General features: G+C 48.1%; 1 protein-coding gene across 2 annotated transcripts in view; it reads left to right on the forward strand.

Annotated features, from left to right (window-relative positions):
* EPHB1 (EPH receptor B1) overlaps positions 1-10,761 on the forward strand; it is a gene marked incomplete at both ends in the record, with an annotated part of 429,284 nt that extends 418,523 nt beyond the window's left edge. For both annotated transcript variants that reach the window (XM_079705534.1, XM_079705535.1), the window contains 3 exons: positions 5,062-5,255; positions 7,122-7,277; positions 10,653-10,761. In XM_079705534.1, the coding sequence (XP_079561660.1) occupies positions 5,062-5,255; positions 7,122-7,277; positions 10,653-10,761 (459 nt within the window). The remainder of the gene's footprint in view (positions 1-5,061; positions 5,256-7,121; positions 7,278-10,652) is intronic.
* Between the last annotated feature and the right edge of the window lie 9,385 nt (positions 10,762-20,146).

Raw genomic sequence — 20,146 nt, forward strand, 5'->3', positions numbered from 1 at the left:
ATTCTCAGCAAATGCATTCACCCCTGCTGAAAACAAGTGGAGTTTCTGATATTAGACTTCCAGAATTCCCAAATCATTCATTGAACGAACACTCAGGGTATGCTAACTGTGACTAAGCATTGTGCTTGCCGGCTCTATTCTTGGGGGGTTCATAGCCCAGTGGCACATACACAGGGCTGTGGGAACATTTTGGGAGGAGGTAAGGAAGGTTTCCAGATATTTGACACTTGAGCTGGGCCTCAAAGGGAATAAGGACATCTGCAAAGTAGCTGTTTATTCTAATCTTATTGTATTTCTCCAAAATAAAGCCTCTCAGCATTGTCCCAAGTACCATTCCACTCTCTGTGGAAGGCGGAGGGTGACTTTTGCCCATTCAGAAGGTATCTTCTTACCCAGCCTGGGAGAGAGCCAGGAGGGGCTCCCAGCAGCTCGAGCTGCAGCCCGACTCATCAGAAACCACTGAGGTGGTGGCAATAAAGGATTTTACAGATGACAATTGAAAGGCTTTACGAAAGAGAATTGCAGAGGCAAGTCAGAGTGCTGGTAATTGGGCTTCCGGAGCCCAGGAAGGTCTTTGAACATGTACAGAGAGTTTGTCAGCCAGAGAGAGAACTTGGAAGTTCTACGGCTTGGATCTGATTGACAGAGATAATGAGAGTGGCAGTGTCTGTGGGGAGAAGCTGCGGTTTTATTGAAACATCAGAGCTCAACTTAACCCCCTCTGCCCTGGATCCTCCACTGCTCTGAGCTCCTCCACTTCTCCCTCCGCATGGAAGGTCGAGGAAGCCCGCCCACCGCCCCACTTCACTAATGAAAAGTGCACGTCTGGGGGCAGCCAGGATCCCCTCTGGGGACAGGAGAACAAGGGCAGGGGCCCTGTTCCTTTCCCAGAGGAACTCCAGCCCTGGTCCCCGGTCCAGACCACCTGTCCCTGGTCCCCACCTAACCCCCGCACCTACCATCTCGGGGTACAGGTGAGCAAAGCAGCCCTCACCCCATCCCGTTGCTGCAGACCCTTCAAAGCAAGTCAGCCTGCTCCGTGACAGCTGCCGAGACTGGTTCTCACTGCCACACTCGCCGTCACCTTCTCTCTGGAGACGCCATCTGATCTCATTTCAATCTCCAGTCTTTTCAGCGTCCATTTATCTCATCCTGTTGTGGACCAAGGAAAGGGGCCCAGGACTCGCTGTGATTTTTCTATTCTGCTCAGCAGGACCCCCCTCTGCCCCCAAGCTTGGGCCATATCTTTCCTCACAATTCAGACGCAGTCATTGGTGTTTGGACTGAAAGTGGTTCTCCTGCCTCCTACCTGTTTTCTCCATACCTGCCAGTGAGGCGGGCATGACAGGGAGTGATCCCAAAGCCCCATTAGAGGACTACAATTCCTTTTTCAAAATAATGATGTTTTAATTTGATTATAAGTTATATGTATTCAGAAAATTTAGAAAACACCCAGATCCTTGAAAAGAACAAAAATCTCCAATGGCATAGTGCTTCAGAGAAAGACTTGAATAGATAAATGTTACCCATACAGCAATTAATGACCTAGTACTTTTTCTTTGGAGTGGAGGGTAAAGCTTTTATTTTTTTCATATGTGCAGGAAGCGTCAATGCTCCCAGAGCCTCTACGCGAGTAATAACAACAAAGTTACCTAGAAGAAATAGCAAATAGGAATTCCCTGGTGGTCCAGTGGTTAGGACTCCGTGCTTTCAATTTTTCACTCCCAAGGGCACGGGTTCGATCCCTGGTCAGGAACTAAGATCCCTCAAGCTGTGAGGTGGGGCCAAACATAAAAAAAAAAAATAGCAAATGGAATAAAGTCCCATTTGTAAACAAGAGCATGGGAGGGGGCGCCTCTATCGTCTGTCCTGAAAAGTGAGATACAGAGAGGGAGGTGGCATTTACCAAGTCCCCACTACATGCTTGGTGCTTCCCAAACACCATCTTACTGGAACTCCAGTTGGCCGGCAGCAGAACAGCAACCCTCTTTGAAGAGAAGACCTCCCCTGTAATAGACGTGGCTGCAGTGACAGCCTCCATGTGATGATGGGATTCTTTCTACTCACATGTGTGGTGCTCAACGCACATCGCCTCACTGTGTCATTTAATCCTTCTAACACCCCCATCTGTGCAGTTTCAGGAAGTCAAGTGACTCTCCCAGGTTTCTGGAGCTAATAAGAAATGGAGCTAGGATCTGAACCCAGACCTCCAAGGTCCACGCCCCTGATGGCAATGCCACACCATCACTAACACAGCGCGTGGGGCTCCACTCCTGTGGACCTGCAGGGAGGAGGAATCAGGGACTCTCTGTGTCCTCTTAAAAGGAAAGTCAGCACATCAAACAAACAGAGGAAGTACAAAAACACATGCCAGGATGGTGTTCCAAAAATTCCGATGAGGTGGCCTGCAGAAGAGATGGGGGAAAAGCAGCTTAGTGGCGTCCAGTCTAAAGCTCACAGATGGAAGAGTCAGCACGTGCCTGGGTCCCCAGTCTCTTGATGCTCTGCCAGGAGTGCTCGGGTCAGCTGGTCACACCTTTGAGCTGCGTCCCCGCAGAGGGCTCCTTCCTCTTATGGGCAGACGGGAGAGTAATCTTGTCGGGGGGAACATTCGTATTTGGGAATCTGGTCATCAAATAATTTGAGCAGCGATGCCAGCGGTTTAAGGGGAACAGGAGCTGCCCTACACTGGAAGGCTCTGGGGGCCCCTAACCCCCAAAAGAAGTTGAATTTGGACACCAGCCCCTCCTGCTGGTCCCACCTAGCTTGTCCTTAGGCAACCCAGAAAGAGCTCGTGGGGCCATTCAGTGGGTAATCCCACTTGTCCCCTTGGTGAGTGGAGACTCTGTGACAGGGCCCCTTAATCCGGCTGCCTGGAAAGAGCTGGAAAGGATGCCAGTTTTAAGCAAGGCTATTCATCCTCATGGATTACTTGGTTTAGCTCCATACCCCTGTTTCCTACCATGAAGACATCAAATAGCTCCAAGGGCTGTTCTCCAGGCTGAGATTCCTGTGGCATCCCCACAGAGCCTAGGAAGAGTGGGCTTCAAGGTATTCAAAACTTAAACTCAGGGACTTCCCTGGTGGTCCAGTGGGTAAGACTCCACGCTCCCAATGCAAGGGACCCAGGTTCGATCCCTGGTTGGGGAACTAGATCCCACATACATGCTGCAACTAAGAGTCTGCATGCTGCAACTAAGAGCCTGCATGCCACAACTGAGAGTCTGCATACCACAACTAAGAGCCCACACACTGCAACTAAACATGTCACAACAAAGATCCTCCTGCATGCTGCAACTAAGACCCAGCGCAGATAAATAAATAAATAAATAAATATTTTTTTAAAAATTAAACTCAGATACCCCTGTGATTTTTTCGCAACCCTATCCCTTGCTAGCTTTGTGCCCTCAGGCAAATGACTTCCCTGTTTGTGCATTCATTTCCTCATGGGGAAAATAGGGCTAAAATGCCCTCCTCAGAGGATAACAGGTAATTTGACCAACAACAGTCTGGCTAAGATAAACATGTGTTAGTGGTATAAAATATTATTCAAAAGTGCATATTCCCAGTTGCTGTTTTTTTATAAAGTGATCATACTGGTGTGGTTTGTATGCTTGTTTGTTTTTCTGCCACATCGAATAGAAGGAATAATACACCTTGGTTATCTCTAATGACTTCAGGTTATTATATTATCTCATGCCCCGTCTCATGCCCTGTATACTGTGCATAGAATTTGTAAAAATATAAACTGATAGAGAATATTCACTTTCTGATCAATTTACAAAGTAAAAAAAAAGGAATAATTAGTTGAAATGAATCTGACATTTTTTAAAGTAGAGGCAAAAACACCTGAAAATCCCTGAACTCCAAATTATTCCCTATGTGGTTAAAGGTGCTTTAACTGTTTATATTAATGCAAAATCAATGCCTAATTATTATAGAAAATAAACATACAAAGAAACAAAAAGAGAAACACAAAGGGCATTCATGTTTCTACCTGCCCAGAGGCAAGTTAGTTCCATGGTATAGATCCTTCCAAGGACTTTTCTATGCATGTGTGTAATTATTAGTTTTTGTTTTGTTTTGATTCTTGTTTTTTTACAAAAGCAAGCTTATACCATACCTGCTTTATACCATACCTGCACTTATGCAGCCTGCTGTTTTGCCTAATATTACAATGTGAGTATATTTCCATTTCAATAGGCACATTTTTGTAACATCTTAAGGCCTGCATTGTATTCCTGGCCTTCCATTGTGTTATAATAAATTACAGAGCAGGCATAATTGTTTTAAATGAATTGGAAATTAAGAAGTAAAGGGTGAAAACCACAACAATCTGAAGAACAGAAAAAGGACTTAAAGATCCTAAAATCTTTACAAAACTATCCCCTGGAGTCTGCGAAAATTAACAAAACCTGATTGGAGACATTCATGTTGGATCACCTTGTTATTTCCACTGTTGTCATTGTACCGAACCAATTTGTTTAACTAGATTATCTTCTACCCAATTCCCGTCACTGCCTCATGAAGATTAAGGCAGATAATGCCTAGGAAGCATCTAGAGGGTCCCTGGCATGGAGGAGGCTCTCCATCCAATTGCAATCCCTTCTCCCACCTTCTTTTCCCATAGCAGTGAAAGGATGAGGTCACAATGGGCTTTGGTGGGTGTCCTTTGCAAATAGTTGGCACTTTGCCCATATGCCATTGTTTCATCTGCCCTGGTGCCACCAGCTGCCAATAAGGCAGAATTGGGCCTGACGTCCTCTCAGGGAGAAGCTCAAACCATTCTTCAGTAAACATTTACAGCCATCTAGTGTGTGTCAAGCCCTGTGCCAGGTGCTGGGGACACAAAGGCACAAGAAGAGGTGGGCCCTGCTTTCTGGGAACTCACAGTCTAGGGGGAAAAGCCAAGTATATGTAAAATCTCTTACTGTGGGAGATATAGGAGCACAGAAGACGGGACACCTGGGGTAAGGAGGCTCCATCCTCGGAAGCTAATTTGTGAATGACTGGCTGGTGGCTCATCACCAATCACACCTGTTCCTATGTGTGTCACTGTAGGTCATCAATGCCATTGAGCAGGACTACCGGCTGCCCCCACCCATGGACTGCCCAGCTGCTCTACACCAGCTCATGCTGGACTGTTGGCAAAAGGACCGTAACAGCCGGCCCCGATTTGCAGAGATTGTCAACACCCTGGACAAGATGATCCGGAACCCAGCAAGTCTCAAGACTTTGGCAACCATCACCGCCGTGTGAGTCTAGTGGAACCGGTGGCTCCTAGGGGTGGGTGGTCTCATAGTCAGGCAGGGCCCAGAGCGAGGCTGCCAGCCTTCAGTCTACTGAGAGCAAGGGGGGAGATGGCTGAGCTTATCCACAGATGGAAGAAGTTCCAAGACTCTTCCCTTCCTTTTTCTCTTCTATCTCTCTGAAATATTCCCTGCCTCCAGCATGGGCTGTAGACAGATGAAAAGATAACATATCTGTATCTCTACCTTCCATTGGCCTCAAATGGGCTGGGCACTGGGCTCTGTAGTAGTTGAGTGTATCTGGTCTGACTGGTATGAGACCCCACTTGTGGGCAATCCTGTTTCCAGAAGGCACCCTTTCTGTTAACCACACCAGCGCATGAGGCAGTTGGAGCTGCAGACTTGGAACCTTGGCCAACCTATTAACAGGTAAAGGCCCTGATTGCTGTGGGACAAAGAAATTCAGAGCCATTGGATTTGTTATAAGCAAATGCACAGAACTGTCAGCTGTCAGCCACAGTCAGCTGTGCATCACTCATTTACATTTGCAGCGTTAACTCATTTATTATATTAATTCATCCTTTCGACCAGAGTTTATTGGGTGCTTATGTGCTAAGCACTGTGCCCTTGCTGGCTGTATAGAATGAGCAAGATAGACATGCCCTCATGGAGCTTAGAATCATTTAGGAGCAGTGAACATTAATCAGATGATTGCCCAAAGAAATACAAATTGAGACTTCACTGGCCAGTGCGGCAGGGAAGTGCCTGATGCTTGGAGAGCACACACCTTGGTCTGGCGTCAGGGAGGCGACCCTGATGCCTGTTATTTCAGTTGCGAGCTGAAGAGGGAGGGTGCGTTAACTGAATGAAAGGAAGATGGGAGTAGAGAGTCAGGGTTCCAGATCAAGGGTGCAGCGTGTGCAGAGGCCCGAGTGTGGGAAGGACAGGGCCAGTGTGTTGGGAGTGCAGTTTGTGGGGGGACCAGGTGGGGACTGGGGCTGGTGAGGTGGGCAAGAGCCAGACACTCAGAGCCTTTAGGCCCTGCTAAGACTTCGGAGCTTGGTTTTCAGAGCAATGATCACTCACTGAAGGGTTTGACATGAATCAGGGTCAGGAGTTGGGTTATTGTTGGGATCACCAGGCTATAACATGGACCTGTTGTTGAGGGGACCATGAAGACAGACTCGGTGGGAGGACATGGCAGTAGTAGCCATGGTAGAGAAGAGAGCATCTTAACTCAGGCTAATGGTGTGGAAAGAAGCGGATGAGTTTGAGAGCTTCTGAAGGTCAAATCTTTATGACTCGGTGAAGGGTTGAGCATGGGTGCTGAAAGTGAGGGCGATGTGAAGATGGCACCCTGATTTCTGGACTGGGTACCTGGGGTGGGGGGTGGGGTTTCTGCTTTGAGAACATGCCCGGGAAGGTCAGTGGTGGGCTGCTCTGTTCCGTTTCTTTCAATTAGCTGAGGACGGAACCCGGAGAAAAAAATGTTACCAATAGATTTGGAGAGGTTGCAGTGAGCTTTATATATTTGTAAAAGGAGCATATCTTAGGTTGGCGAATCTCTTAGATTTCAGTTTACAAAGGAGTTGTGGTCCTTCTCTTCCCTTCAGACTGCCTGCTGTGCCCGTCTGCCCATCTGGGCTGACCGGCATGGGACAGACCCCAGAGGCAGGGGGACTGGCCACCGGCCTTGAGAAGCCATGCAAGCTCAGGATTGTGTAGGGAAGGAAGGGTCAGCCTGGGTTTCCTGCATAATCCTCATCCCACCAGGGCTACTGAACCTCCATGAAGGCTGCCGTCTGCCCAGAGTGTGGCTCTGCCCATGAGTCCCTGCAGCTCTGGGGTCACCTGCTCCCCTCTGTCTTCCAGGCCTTCCCAGCCCCTGCTCGACCGTTCCATCCCAGACTTCACTGCCTTTACCACCGTGGATGACTGGCTCAGTGCCATCAAAATGGTCCAGTACAGGGACAGCTTCCTCACCGCCGGCTTCACCTCCCTCCAGCTGGTCACCCAGATGACGTCGGAGTGAGTGATGGGAATCACCTCTGTCCGGCCCGTGGGTGGGGTCAAGGCTCCCTGCCTGCAATCACCCGTGGTGCAAGTCATGCCTTCCGGCCTCATCCTCAGGGCTCCACCTCAGCATAGAATCGGACCTGGCGGGGAAGCGCCTTGGAAAGACGGAGGGCTGGGGTGGGGAGTCCCAGATCTATTCTGGGTCCCAAATGAGAGTTCTTCAAAGTCACAGCCATATGTCATTTGCCTAATCACTGAGAGTCTCTCCTCCGTTTAAGTTTTTAAACTCAGCCCATCAAAGAGAGCATCCAGATGGAAAGAACACAGCCAGCCAGCACTTTAAACAGCATAGCAGGAAGAGGCAGGGCTCTGATTCAGCAGCAATCCCCGTGCACTGGGAGCCTGTCTTCGTGCTTAGACAGCGCTTGTAAATAAGCCGACGTTTCCATCCCCCACTAGTTATTTTCTAGGCTGCAACCCCCATAGAGTGTGGAAGAATACAGACACTAAATTTATTCAAATCAGATGAGAGCCAGAAAGGGTCTTAAAGGCCCACGTAGTCCATCATTTCCCCGAGAATGTTCTGAGCAGCACCTGCTCTGGGAAATGTTAATAGGTTCTCCTTGGAAAAAAGGTCCCATGGTCAAATAAATTTGGGAAATACTGAGCACTTTAGCGCTCTCTTGGAGAGTCACTCCACATATTAGCATTTTAAAGGCCATAAGAAATCCTGAAGTAAAGAAACCCACATAAAATTATTAAATACCATGGAAGCGTATTTCGGAGGGGTGGGGTTTTCTGGGCCTGAATTTTGGGAAATCTCTATCTAGTTCCAACCCTTCCATTCAGCGATTCAGAAAGGAGGTGATGTTAGTGCCTGAAGACTCGGCCATCAGGAGTGACAAAGCGGGAACAGAAGCCTGCTTTCCTGACTGCCGGGTCCATATGTTCCAGCCTGTCCACCCAGGGCCACATGGGGCCATACTTGGCTATACACACCCTGGAGTCACCTGGGCATCTTTAACTACTGATGTCTGATTCCTACACCCAATGTAGATCTTCTGATTCATTTGGTACGTGGTGAGACCTGGTCATCAGGATGTTAAAACTCCCCAGGTGATTCTAATGTGCAGCCAAGCTTGGGAACCACTGGACTAGAGTGGGCAAGTCGAATTTTGAATACATACACACACACACACACACACACACACAGAGCAGGGACCTCACCAGCTGCCCGGCTGCAACGTGTACTAACAGCACCAGGGTTGGTAGCCTGTGACACACATTTTCCCTGACAGAGGATAAGTCAGTCTGCCAGGCAGTTGACAAACACTTATTGATCACCTGTTCTGTGTCAGGTTCAGTGCTGGATGCTGGGATTCCCTGCTGGGGCAGGCCAGTTGCTCAGTCCCAGGGGAGAGGCGGGGGTCATCCATCCTGAGCAGTTGAGCCCCAGGGGGATGGCTTATTGACACTCAGCCTTCCATCCCAGATTCCTGCTCTGCAGTCAGTCTTCATAGAGTCCAGCTTCATGTCTCTCAGGTTTATTCTTGCCTGAAATGATGGAACCTCCACTTTCTCCCAGGAAATGACTTGGATGTGCCTCTAGCCTTGGATCCACTAAACACCAGAATTCACTTTTTCAAACCTGAGTTCATTTCCTGGTGATGTCTAAAAACATCGTTACCATTATGAGTTGTCGTCAGACACCAAAAATAAAAACTAACCCCTTCCCAGTGGAAAACCAGCTTTCCCAACCCACAGAGCTGAAAAGGGTGCCTGGGCTCAGGGGCAGAGTGGGCGTCCATGAAGGTAGGACTGCGCCTGCTTTCCCACTGTCATGGGGACCATCATCACCTGATCCCCCACAAACTGAAGGAGTCAAATGGAGTAGTTCCCTCAGTCTGGGAATAGCCACATGAAAAAGAGCTAGAGGAAAAATAAAAGGAAAGTGAAACTGAAAAGTAAGGGATTTACTTCAAAGTAAAAAATGTCCACACACAATTGGAGCACTTTCGTTTGCTACTTGAGAGATAAAAGGCAGGAAAAGAATATGTGTATGTAAATAAAGTAGATTGAGGGACAATTTGTGAATTCAGAATCCAAGCATACCTCTCAAACTTGTGTGCTGAAAAGATGTGGGCAATTTGACAACCTAGACCAGTGACAGCCCTCGGGGGACTGAGAGTCAGCTGAAAGGAGGTGTCAGGAGAGCCCAGGCATTGTGGACGGGGACCCAGCACAGGGGCCTCCTCATACACCTTGTGCACAGTGCACAGAGTGATCTGCTCTGCTGGGGCAGGGGGCATCCGCAGGGAATACAGTCAGGACGTTAGGAGAATTCTGAGAGCAGCACTGCAGGGTGGCTGAGAGCCAGGCCATCCTGAATTTGAAGCCCAGCTCCTCCACTGCTTACCTGCTGTGTGATCTTGAGCACGTTACTTAACTTCCCTGAGCCCTGCTTGCCTACTCTAGAAAGGTGCAAATAATAATAGTGCCCACCTCATTGGTTTGTGGTAAGAGGTGAGTGGAATAGTACATACAAGGCAACTGGCCTATTGTCTGCCTGCAGGACACACATGAGAAATGATAGCTGGTAAATTATTATCATTGACTCTGAGTGGTTTGGCAGTTTTTATGAAATGCTTCCATAGGTATAAATGGGTTAGTATATGGCACATGAGAAGCACTCAAGTACTGTAATATTATTAATTAAAAAAAGGTGTATGGGTCTCCCCAAAGAAAAACATAAGCCATGAAATTGTTCATATTAAGACTCACAGTTCAGAGATGAATCCAGTCCAAATCCCTACCCTAAACATCTTCCTTGGATTCCTGCTTGGGCAGATATTTGAAAGTTATTTTGAGATCACCCTTCTTAAAAATTCATGACGTTAAAATTCAAACAGAGGCAGAAAATGGAAACTCAGGGGAAAACATCAGAAAACCAGGCAAGCCTCACATCTTTTCAATCACAGTGGGCTATCACTAATTTGGGCAGAAACCTCACAGAATAACTGAAGCCCCATACAGTGTGTGCTTGCATTGTTAAAAAAAAAATTGCAGAGGAAAGTTCTAGTCCACCTAGGGCCATGGACACAATGAAGGGCTGCTCCAGAACCCGCAGGCGAGGAACAAGGCACAGCACTTCCAGGGTCATCTAAGTTGGAGGGGGCATTGGAGGTGGGGGCTACTGCTTGGAGAAAGTGAGACTGAGCAAGGGAATATCTAGTTAGATGTTTTTCAGACTCGGGTAAACTCGGGCTCATTGGATTTTAAACACTTTTATTTGCCTACCCCACTATTATCAGGAGCTTGCCTTCTGTGACGAGTTTTGATCTGTGAAAAACACTAACGTGCCTTCTTTTGTGGCTTTTTCCCTCCTAGAGACCTCCTGAGAATAGGAGTCACCTTGGCAGGTCATCAGAAGAAGATCCTGAACAGCATTCTGTCTATGAGGGTCCAGATGAGTCAATCACCAACAGCAATGGCATGAGAACTCTCATTTTCTGTGGGGAGGAGAGGAAGGAAAAGGACCAGGCTCAGGGGGGGAACCAGAGGTTGACCACTGTGGAATGTCCTGGAGAGACTGGCTTTTCAGCTGAGAAATGCATTCTCATCAATGAAGAATAAGCTGGACCTATTCCTAATAGGCAACCTTCATTTCTCAGTGACAGACGCAGGTTTAAGATGCCGTGGGAAACCAAATATGTAAGAATAAAAATACACAAAGGTGATGTTCGACAGAAGTGAAGACAAAACAATATGTGTCTGGGGCACCAAGAGTGAACACAGCTCCCACCCTGGGTGGGCTGGAGTCATCCATCTACAAGAAGAAAGGGAAGGAGGTAGAGGGAAGAAACAGAAGCAGTTTCCCATTTTCTTCCTCACCAATGACATTCTTTTCTTTTCTCCTTTTGTCCTCCTCCCCGAGTCCTCACCCTTCCCCCACATCCATCTCCCTTTGCTCATGACTCGTGTAGGGAAGTTTCTTCAAACAAACCCCAGCTCCTGAGTCTCCAGATGTACTGTCAGTTGCCAAAGGACCTTGCTGACCACTGCATGGGGAATCCAACCAATTCAATTAATGTCTTCATATTGAAGAAGAGATGTACCTTCAATTGAAACCTTGTTTTTCTTTTGTTTGCATTTTCTGCAAAAAGGAAAAAAGAAACCACAAATTGGAAAAAGAAAAAAAAAAAAAAAAAGAAAAACCTGTTTCCGTGTTCAAGGGCACGCCTATGTATGTCCGTGTTATAAAATGACCTCTTGTTCCTAACAGATGCAAACAAGAAAGAACCGGGAAGTCTTTGTCCCTGGAAGATCCAAAGGGGCCGGGGCATGTTGTTGGTCTGGTTTTCTGATTGGCTCCATTGGCCTATTGGCTCAATGAGGAGAGAAGGTAGGGAGAAAAATAAAATGAAAAGGGGGAAAAAAAACTCCAGAGGGCCTGCAAATTCAGACAGGAAACAGGTGAGTGGGTTTGAATTGGATGCAGTGTGGGACATTCGAGAATGATACTGACTGATTCACTATTCTTGGTGACATCTGAAGAGAAGGAGAAGGAAGGTGTTTCTGGAGAATGTTCTTCCACATCCCTGGAATCTACAATTCAAGATGGCGAGGGCGAGTCCTTCTTCCCTTGTCTGGGGACTGGCTTAAGCTGTGTGACATCCGAGGAATGTTTCAGATGTGTCTGTGTTTCTCTGCATTCCTTCCTGTACCACTATGTTCAATTCACTTTTGTAAATTCCACCTAACATTTAAATATTTTTAATTTCTCCTTTTACCTTAATCTCCTTGCTAATTTTATCTGTCTAATTAAAATGAGCAGAAGCATGTCTGGGTTTACATAGAATGGTGTCGGAGTGTGTGTTCCCAGACGCCAGTGGGTCCCTCCCCACGTTATGGGAGAATTCTCCCCCTAATAGGGGAGGAAGGGAAACACATACCGGACCCAGGGACTCCCGAGAAGCAGAGTTTGTGAGAATCACTCTCACGGGAGTGACCCAAAGGAAGAACTAAATAAATAGGAGGCTCTGAAGCCTCAAATATGCAGCATAAGAAGTCACTGGCAAATAAACATAAACAATCACTGATAACACACGATCTGCCCTGAGCTCAGTTTACACACTGCATTTGAGAAGTTCACATCCAGGCCAAATTTGTAAAAGCCACTGAAGACTATTCCAGACTGCTTCCTTATGGGGTCCGTGAATGTACAGTTCGGGGGGGTGGGGGGATGAAGCAGCGAAAGAAGCTAGGTTTCCCACATAGCTTGTTTCAAACATATTAAAGGTGAGATGAGCCTTTTTCCCTATTCCGAGGTAACTTTGTACTTGGAGAGATCCTTACCTTCTGAGGCCCCTTCAGAGAGGCTCTTAGGCCTGGGGGTACAGCTCTGATGCAGGGAAGCCCCATCTTAAAGCTCCACCCTTTGCTTAGTGGGCTGGGAGAAGATGGAGAGAACTGTCTCAGCAGATTGGCACATGGCTGCAAGGGGCCCCCATCCAGCCATATAGCCGGCAGAAGAGAAAACTTCCCTTATTAATAGCTTACCAATTCCATGCACAATTTGCTAATTACCCCAACGACCTCAGTCCATGCCGTGTCTTACAAGCCTAAGCAATTCGGCTAATCTACTCTCAGTTCTCCACAGGAATGAATTCTAATTTGTCACCAAATTCCTCAGGCAGCCTCCTGAGCCCGAAATCCTCACTGTGCCTCCAGCAAGGCCAGCCCATCTCCTGGCTGTGGACAAAGCAAGGTCAAGGTGAAGGTCATGTCACGCCCTTTAGTTAGTTTTGTCTATAAGATCTCACAAAAGAGAGAAAGAGAAAGAACCCAACATACACAAGGGGAAAGCATGAGGTGTCAGCAGAGCCAACGCCTGGGCAGCTCAAGGCATAGTTCCCAGTGGGAAGAATGTCACCAAGTCTGGACACGGCCCCTCCCTGTAGATGCCCAGCACGGCTTCACAGGCCAAACTCGCCCCTCCATAGCCCGAAAGGCAGTGTCTCTCCAGAGAGTGAAACCCTGTGTACTCCCTGGAGGGTGTGTTAAATAAAACACAAGTCACTGGGCCCCACCTCCGAGTTTTCTGATTCAGTAGATCTCAGGAGGGGAACCCAAGAATGTGCATTGCTCACAAGTTGTCAGGTAGTACTGATGCTGCTGGTCCGGGGATCACACTTGGAGAAGCACTGCACTGCACAAACCTACCTTCCTAACAATTAGTAATAATAGACATAAAGCCCTTGACTCAGGTGCTGATAGGCATCGAGGTTCTTGGGCTGCCCAGGAAGAGGGAAATGAACCCTCACACTCTTGGGCATGAGGGATGGGAGAGGCTGGTCTCCTGCACGAGATGTCTGTGCCCACCTGCACTTTGGCACCAAGGGACTTTACCCACACCATGAAAAGAGCTCCCTGGGGAGAAGGCTAGTGGCAGCAAGACCCCAGTCCTCTGAATTTCAGTTAGGCCACCTCACCATGTGGTAGAGAATTAATTCTAATTCAGATCCTTTCTTAGAAACACACTTTGCACAGTGGTCAGTGGCCTGTGGTCCTGAGAGCCAGGCTAGAAATGGAATCTACAGCCATGCTGTGCAGCCCAGGGTATGGCTCCCAGGGGAGCCACCAGGAGCCACAGGGGCAGGGACGACATAGGAGGCAGGTGGAAGATGCTTAATTAATGTTCCTGGGTCAGGGGTTATGGGAATGGAGGCGATTTGTGGGAAAGCCTTGGAGATTATGACTCACCTCCTTGTGGCCCCTCCCTGCCCGTCTCTAATACTCAAAGATAGAAATGAAGAACAGAGTAGATAAATCTACAGACGTGTTTATTGCATCATCTGAAAATCACTGAAGTTCTTAGATGTTGAACAGGTATGCGTACTTCTAAGATCATATGCCTCCTTCCACCTCCCTGTAACCCCCCTCCCCAAGTTATGTGTAGAACCAGGTCACTGGGCTCACACTGAGGACCCCTAGGATAATTTAAATCCAATGAGGATTAGAAGTTACCCTTGACCATCCATTTGTGAAGAAGAACAGAAACCAGTGACGATTGAGGACAAGGACTCCAAGAACACTGGGGGGCAGAAAGGATGAGACAGGCAGGAAGGTGAGAATCTTCAAAGCATCAGTTAACAAAGATGCTAAGAGCTATGTTTCATTCCAGGAAAGCCTTTGTGGGCTGGCCTGGAGCTTTCATTATCATTTCTGAAACAATAGTGGCTCTGGCACCAACTGATTAAGCATGATGAGTTCCTCCCCCAGAAAGTGAAGCAAGGGAGAAGCACAACGTGATGGGGTACCAGTAGCAGACAGGCACCATCCAGGGTTCACTGCCACCAGGAAGGCTCAAAGGACACTTAAGATCCTTGTCAGAGTGAGCTCCGTGTTCATTGCCACACCTTGCAGTTCATATAGAAGTCACAGGGTCATTTTCAAAAGTAGCCAGAGGTTTTGTATTGTCCAAATTATCAATGGGCCTGAGGGCTGGGGGCTGTACAGGGCAGTCACTGAGGTCACAGAAAGGTTGTCAAATGGAGGAAGGTCATTCAAGTTGATTGGGGTCAAAAGGTGAATTATTCACCACCGGAGTCTTTTGAGATCAGCAATTTCCAATTGAAAATAGAACAGGAGCACAGAGGTCTGAGAACAAACTCTCTGTCCCTCTCAGAGAGCAACAGTCCTGGGAGTGGGGGTAAGGATGGGGGACAATGCATTCTGCAGACCCCACTTCAGGGTGGATGGGCTGGACAGACCCATGGGCAGTGGTAGATGGACCTGTATCACCCACCTGAGAGAAAAGAAGAGCCCTCCACACCTTTCCCTCCATGCTTGCATCCCTCCTGGGCTGACCATGTTATCACGGGCCCTTGATGGGTCTCATGTTGCTGGGAGTCATGATTGGCACACAGCGTTCCCAGACAGAACCTTCTGGTGATCCCCAGAGTGAGAGTGGACACAGGGCACGCCCTATTCACTTCTGTACCTGGCACACCACCTACCACAAGGAAGGTGCTCCATACATACTTGGTGGCTTAAACAAGTTTGAGTTGAGAAAGTCTAACATGTCCTACAGCACCTGCATTGGTCCATGACCTTAACAACAGGCTTTTAAAGAAGTGAATCCCTAGGTATTTGGTTGGAATCTTTCTCATTACTCTTAACTACAATCAGTTGTAGGCTATTCTAATTTTAGTTTTGTGAAGTTAAACACACTCCTTTTCAACCCTGCATCTTTGATACGATGTCATGAACTTCCCCAGAGCACCAGCCTGGGAAAGCAGCCTCCCACTGAGTGTCAGTCATGTGCAATGTTCCTGAGATGCAGAAATGAAATCGGCACCATCCCTGGGACAATAGAGGCAAACTGGAAGGGCAATGAAGCACAGTGAGTGGCCCAGCCTTCTGAAAGCAGAACCAAGCCCTTGTCCCTCCAGGAAGATGTCCAGCTGGGCAAAGAGGATAGGCAGGACTTTCCTGGCCAGGGAAACTTTATTTGCATCTTTGCCACTCCCTGTCCACTAAGACTTTCTTCTAAGAGTTGTTTTACCTTTCTAAAGACACCCTTACTCCTGTAGATTTCCTGTAGCCACACATTCACCAGAAGTTAAAATAAGCAAACAAAATGATGGGCAAATAAGCCACTTCTAAGCTACTGAGATGCTGAGTCCATGCTATGCTGTTCTCCTAAAAGAGAGAGGTTCTCTTCACTCCAATAAGACTTCAATTTCCTTTTCTGATCTTTAAATTCATATTGGCAAGTACATTATGAACAAATGTAGCTCTGGAAATGGCTTTCAGACACAGAATACGATGGCAAGTCCCAGCTACCTTCTTTATTGCACAACTCAACTTCGTAAATAACTTCAATGGGGAAATAAACATGGCCATAGGAGCTACAGAAGGGCACTGCCATTGTCCTAGGGGGTCAAAGAAGGCATTCTTGAGGGAGTTCACTGAGGAGTGAAAGGACTTATCAAATTGGGAAGAGGGAGATGTTAGTGATGGACCTTGGATTGTAGGAGCAGGATGCAGTAGCACGGACAAAAGTTCAAAAGCCATAGAGTAGGTGGCATGTGTGTGGGAGCATGGGCTGTTCAGCAAGACTGTAAAATAAGATTCTGGATATGGGTACCTGGAGGGGTAGGCAGTGGCTAGATCATGAAGGGTCTTATATGGCATAAGTAATCTGGATACTGTTCTGAATGCAATTGGTGGAAAGTGGGTTGAAGCAAGGGAATTATATTTTCTATAAATCACTCTGGCCGCAAAATTGAAAATGGAGTGGAGGAAATAGACTCAAGTCTGGGAGCCTGGTTAAAAGGCTGGTAGGCCATAAAGTAGGCAAGAGATGACGGTGGCCTGGGTGGGGGTGTGAAGTAACATTGGGAATGGAGAAAAGTGGACCCATTCAAGAAATATGAAGGAGGTAAGACCAGCAGAAGACAGAGGTGGATTAGCTGTCAGGGGTGAGGGAGGGAGGAGTTGAGGATGACACTCCATTTCTGGCTTGGGCAACTGAGTGGGTTTTGATACCATTCACTGAAAAAAGGGATACAAAAGGAGGCAGAAATGGGGGAGGGGGTAACAATATGAATTTGATTCATCCATGGCCCATTGGACACAGAAGCTCATAATTCAGCAAAGAGATTTGGGCTGATGATATAGATTTGGGAGCCATCTTTTTTCATCATGACACTCTTCCACTTCCGCGGTCATCAAAGCCACAGGAGTGGAAGAGTGTCCTGCATGAGAATGTGAGGGTGGAGAGAGGACATGGAATCCTGACAACAGCCATATTTAAAAGATGCCCCAGCAAAGGGAGGCCCACAGAAGAGTGGGGATGGAGCCACTGCAGGGAACAAGGAAAAGCCAGAGTGTGCTGTGTCTGTGGAGCCAAAGGAAAGCCTTTTAGGGAGAGAACAGCGGCCCCAGGGTTCAGTGCCACCAAGCAGGGCTAATATGAGGCAAGGGTTGAAAACTGCCCATGGGCTTGGCCACAGGAGGCCATGGGTGACCTTGGTAAGGGCAGTTTCAGCAGAAGTGGTAGCAGAAGACACTGGCTGGATTGAGGACAAGAAGGCCATCCCAATCTTTCAAGAAGCTCGACTTCAAAGGGAAGAAGAAAAAGAAGGAAGTAGCTGGATGAGTCTTCCTTTGGTTGTTATTTTTTAGTGGGAAAGACTGAGCATGTTAAAAGCCGATGAAAAGGAATCGAGACTTCCCTGGCAGTCCAGTGGTTAAGACTCCCCACTTCCACTGCAGGGTGCATGGGTTTGATCCCTAGTCAGAGAACTAAGATCTCACATCTTAATTCAATGTTGCCAGAAAAAGAGAAAAAAAAAAAGCCAATGTAAAGGAGTCCATGGGGAGAGAAGAAGAGAAGGAGGCTCATGGAGAGGGTCAGTCCTCAAGAAGGCAGGGGGGTGTGGCCGGATAGGTGCTATGGCTGAAAATGCAACCACTGTAATTTGGTTTGGAGGGTGAAATGAAGACTGACATGAGTTCCTAGCAGAACTCCTTGAGCTCACCTTCCCAGCTCCTCCCAATCTAATCACATGGTTCCCGCAGTCCCTTGTGCAGACCTCCAGAACCGTGATTGAACCCATGGGCCTTGCCACTGCAAGGCTACAGCAACAGGTAAGCAAGCCCATTTGTGATGAAATGGATAAGCGGACAGTGAGAGGATGGTGAAGAACGCATGTGGAGCATCCCAGGCCCCTCTTCCACTCAGATTCAGTGGCCACTCACCACCAAAGGTATAAAGTCCAAACTTCCCACCACAGCATCTGCTGCCTGCCTTGCCCTTTCCACCTCTGTTTCTGCACTCATGGCTGTCCTTGTGCTAGGAGCCCTTCCACTTCCTTGCCTGTAAGCCCAGCTCAAACGTCACAGGTCTTGTGAGGGTGGACCCATATGTCTGCTCACTCGCCTCCTTCTCATCTCCTATGGCTCACCTTCTAGTCTGTGAGCTCCCGGAGGGCAAGGAATGGACTGTATTCATCTGTGTGTCTCCAGCATCCTGCCCAGGGGCCATGTATAATAAATACTTATGGGAGGAGAGGCATGGCCAGGCCCAGGGAAACTAAACCCAGAAGGAAGGGGCAGTCTGGGTGCCCTGGGGTCAAGAAATAGATAACCTCTGGGCATTGGACAAGAGAGCGTCAGACACAGAGAATGGAAGGGGAACAGGCCTGGGGGAACAGGGGAACAGGGGAACTGTCCAGGGGAACAGGCTCAGCTAGGATGGTAGTGAGAGGCCACAGGTGGTCACCCTGGCACATAGGGGTCAGGACTGGGAAGTCCAGGAGAAGTTCATGGACATCCTAATGAGTGGAAGGGCTGAACAGCAGGCAGGCAGTGGGGTTGGGCTATCTATGCTTCAGGGTTAGACGGTCTTCACCAGAGGGCAGAGCCCAGGGTCAGGACCCCAGACTTCCAGGAACTAGAGTGGGGGGTTGGAGAGTAGAACCTGGTAATAGCAAAGCAGGATTCTGCTCATTTATTCAACAACATGCATGAGACGGCTGCTGGGCTCTGGGGGCTTTGTAGAGTGGTGAGTGGATACCATGAAGTCATAAAGTTAGCATAGCCTTGTGAATTAGGTAAAGGGAAAACTACAGCTCAGGGCAAGGAGAAGCCTGCTTGGGGACCAAGGCTTCAGCCACAGGGAGAGCCAGGCAGCCAGCAGACAAGGGAAGGTAGGAGGCAGCACTGCCCATCCACAGACAGGCCAGGAAGTCAGGTCAGACGGATCGGGGAGAACCCTTGGCTTTTTCGCTCAAGCTTGGTGTGTGTTTGGGCAGGACACCAGCCTCCTCAACTGTGGTTTCCCCAGCGCTCACACAGGAGGGACACAACAAAACTGGGGGGGCGGGGTGGGGGGGTGGGGCTGGGTGGGTCTGTTCTCCCAGGAGCTTTACTGTTGCGGGACACGATCCTGAGTGTGCACAGCGATGCCTCCCTGTCCAGGTGCTGTGGCTTCTGTTGAATGAACAGGTGGGCGATGACGTGTGAGCTCAGGGCTCTATTTGCCCATGTCAGGGGCATGGGCAGGAAATGAAGACCTCCTCAGAAACTGTCCAATGTCTAAGCTGTACAAATAGAACATGCTGCTTCCAAGTCCGGCCGAGCACTTAGCCCACCTTTGCTGGATTGCTGTGGTTCTGTGTTGACAGAGTCCCCTCCATGCCGCTGGGAAAATAGGACTTGGTGACAGCCAAGTCCTATTAGGATAGGCATTAGGAGAGGTCTGGGGGTAGAGTGCACAGCACTTAAGGCTGGTGGGGTTTGGTGCACCAACTGGGCTTCCTGTGTGACCACAGACATCTCCAGGACCTCTGATCACAGCCAAGAGATTTTCCAAGGCAGATAAGCTGATTAGGGCAACTATACCAGGTTTCGGTCTGAATAAGAGCTAGGAGTATGCTACATTTAGAATGTAAAGTGAGTCTTTCTATCAGCTAATTAGAGGAGGTATTCCTGGGGTGAGGCCAGAATTATGGCCACTTGAGAAGTTCTCAAAAATAATAATCACAAATTCAATTATATAATCGGTAATAGCAATTCCTACTTTTTTTTTTTTTTTGAGCACTTGCTATGAGCCAGGCATGCCAAGTATTTATACAGCTGGTATTACTATACCCATTTCACAAATGAATTAACTACTGAGGCTCAGGTTCAAGAAGCTTGTTCTAGATCAAAGTGAAGAGTGAGGATTTGAACCCAGGTTGTTTGTGCGTTCCCTGAATCACCAAGTATACTGCCACTGGAACGAGGAGTCGCGCAGGAATTCCTGCTGGCCATCCCAGTCCTGTCACTCAGCACTGGTGACATTATGAACACTCCGAGGCTTTGTGTCTGTA

This window comes from Hyperoodon ampullatus (assembly GCF_949752795.1).
Source record: "Hyperoodon ampullatus genome assembly, chromosome: 5".
Taxonomy (NCBI): Eukaryota; Metazoa; Chordata; class Mammalia; order Artiodactyla; family Ziphiidae; genus Hyperoodon; species Hyperoodon ampullatus.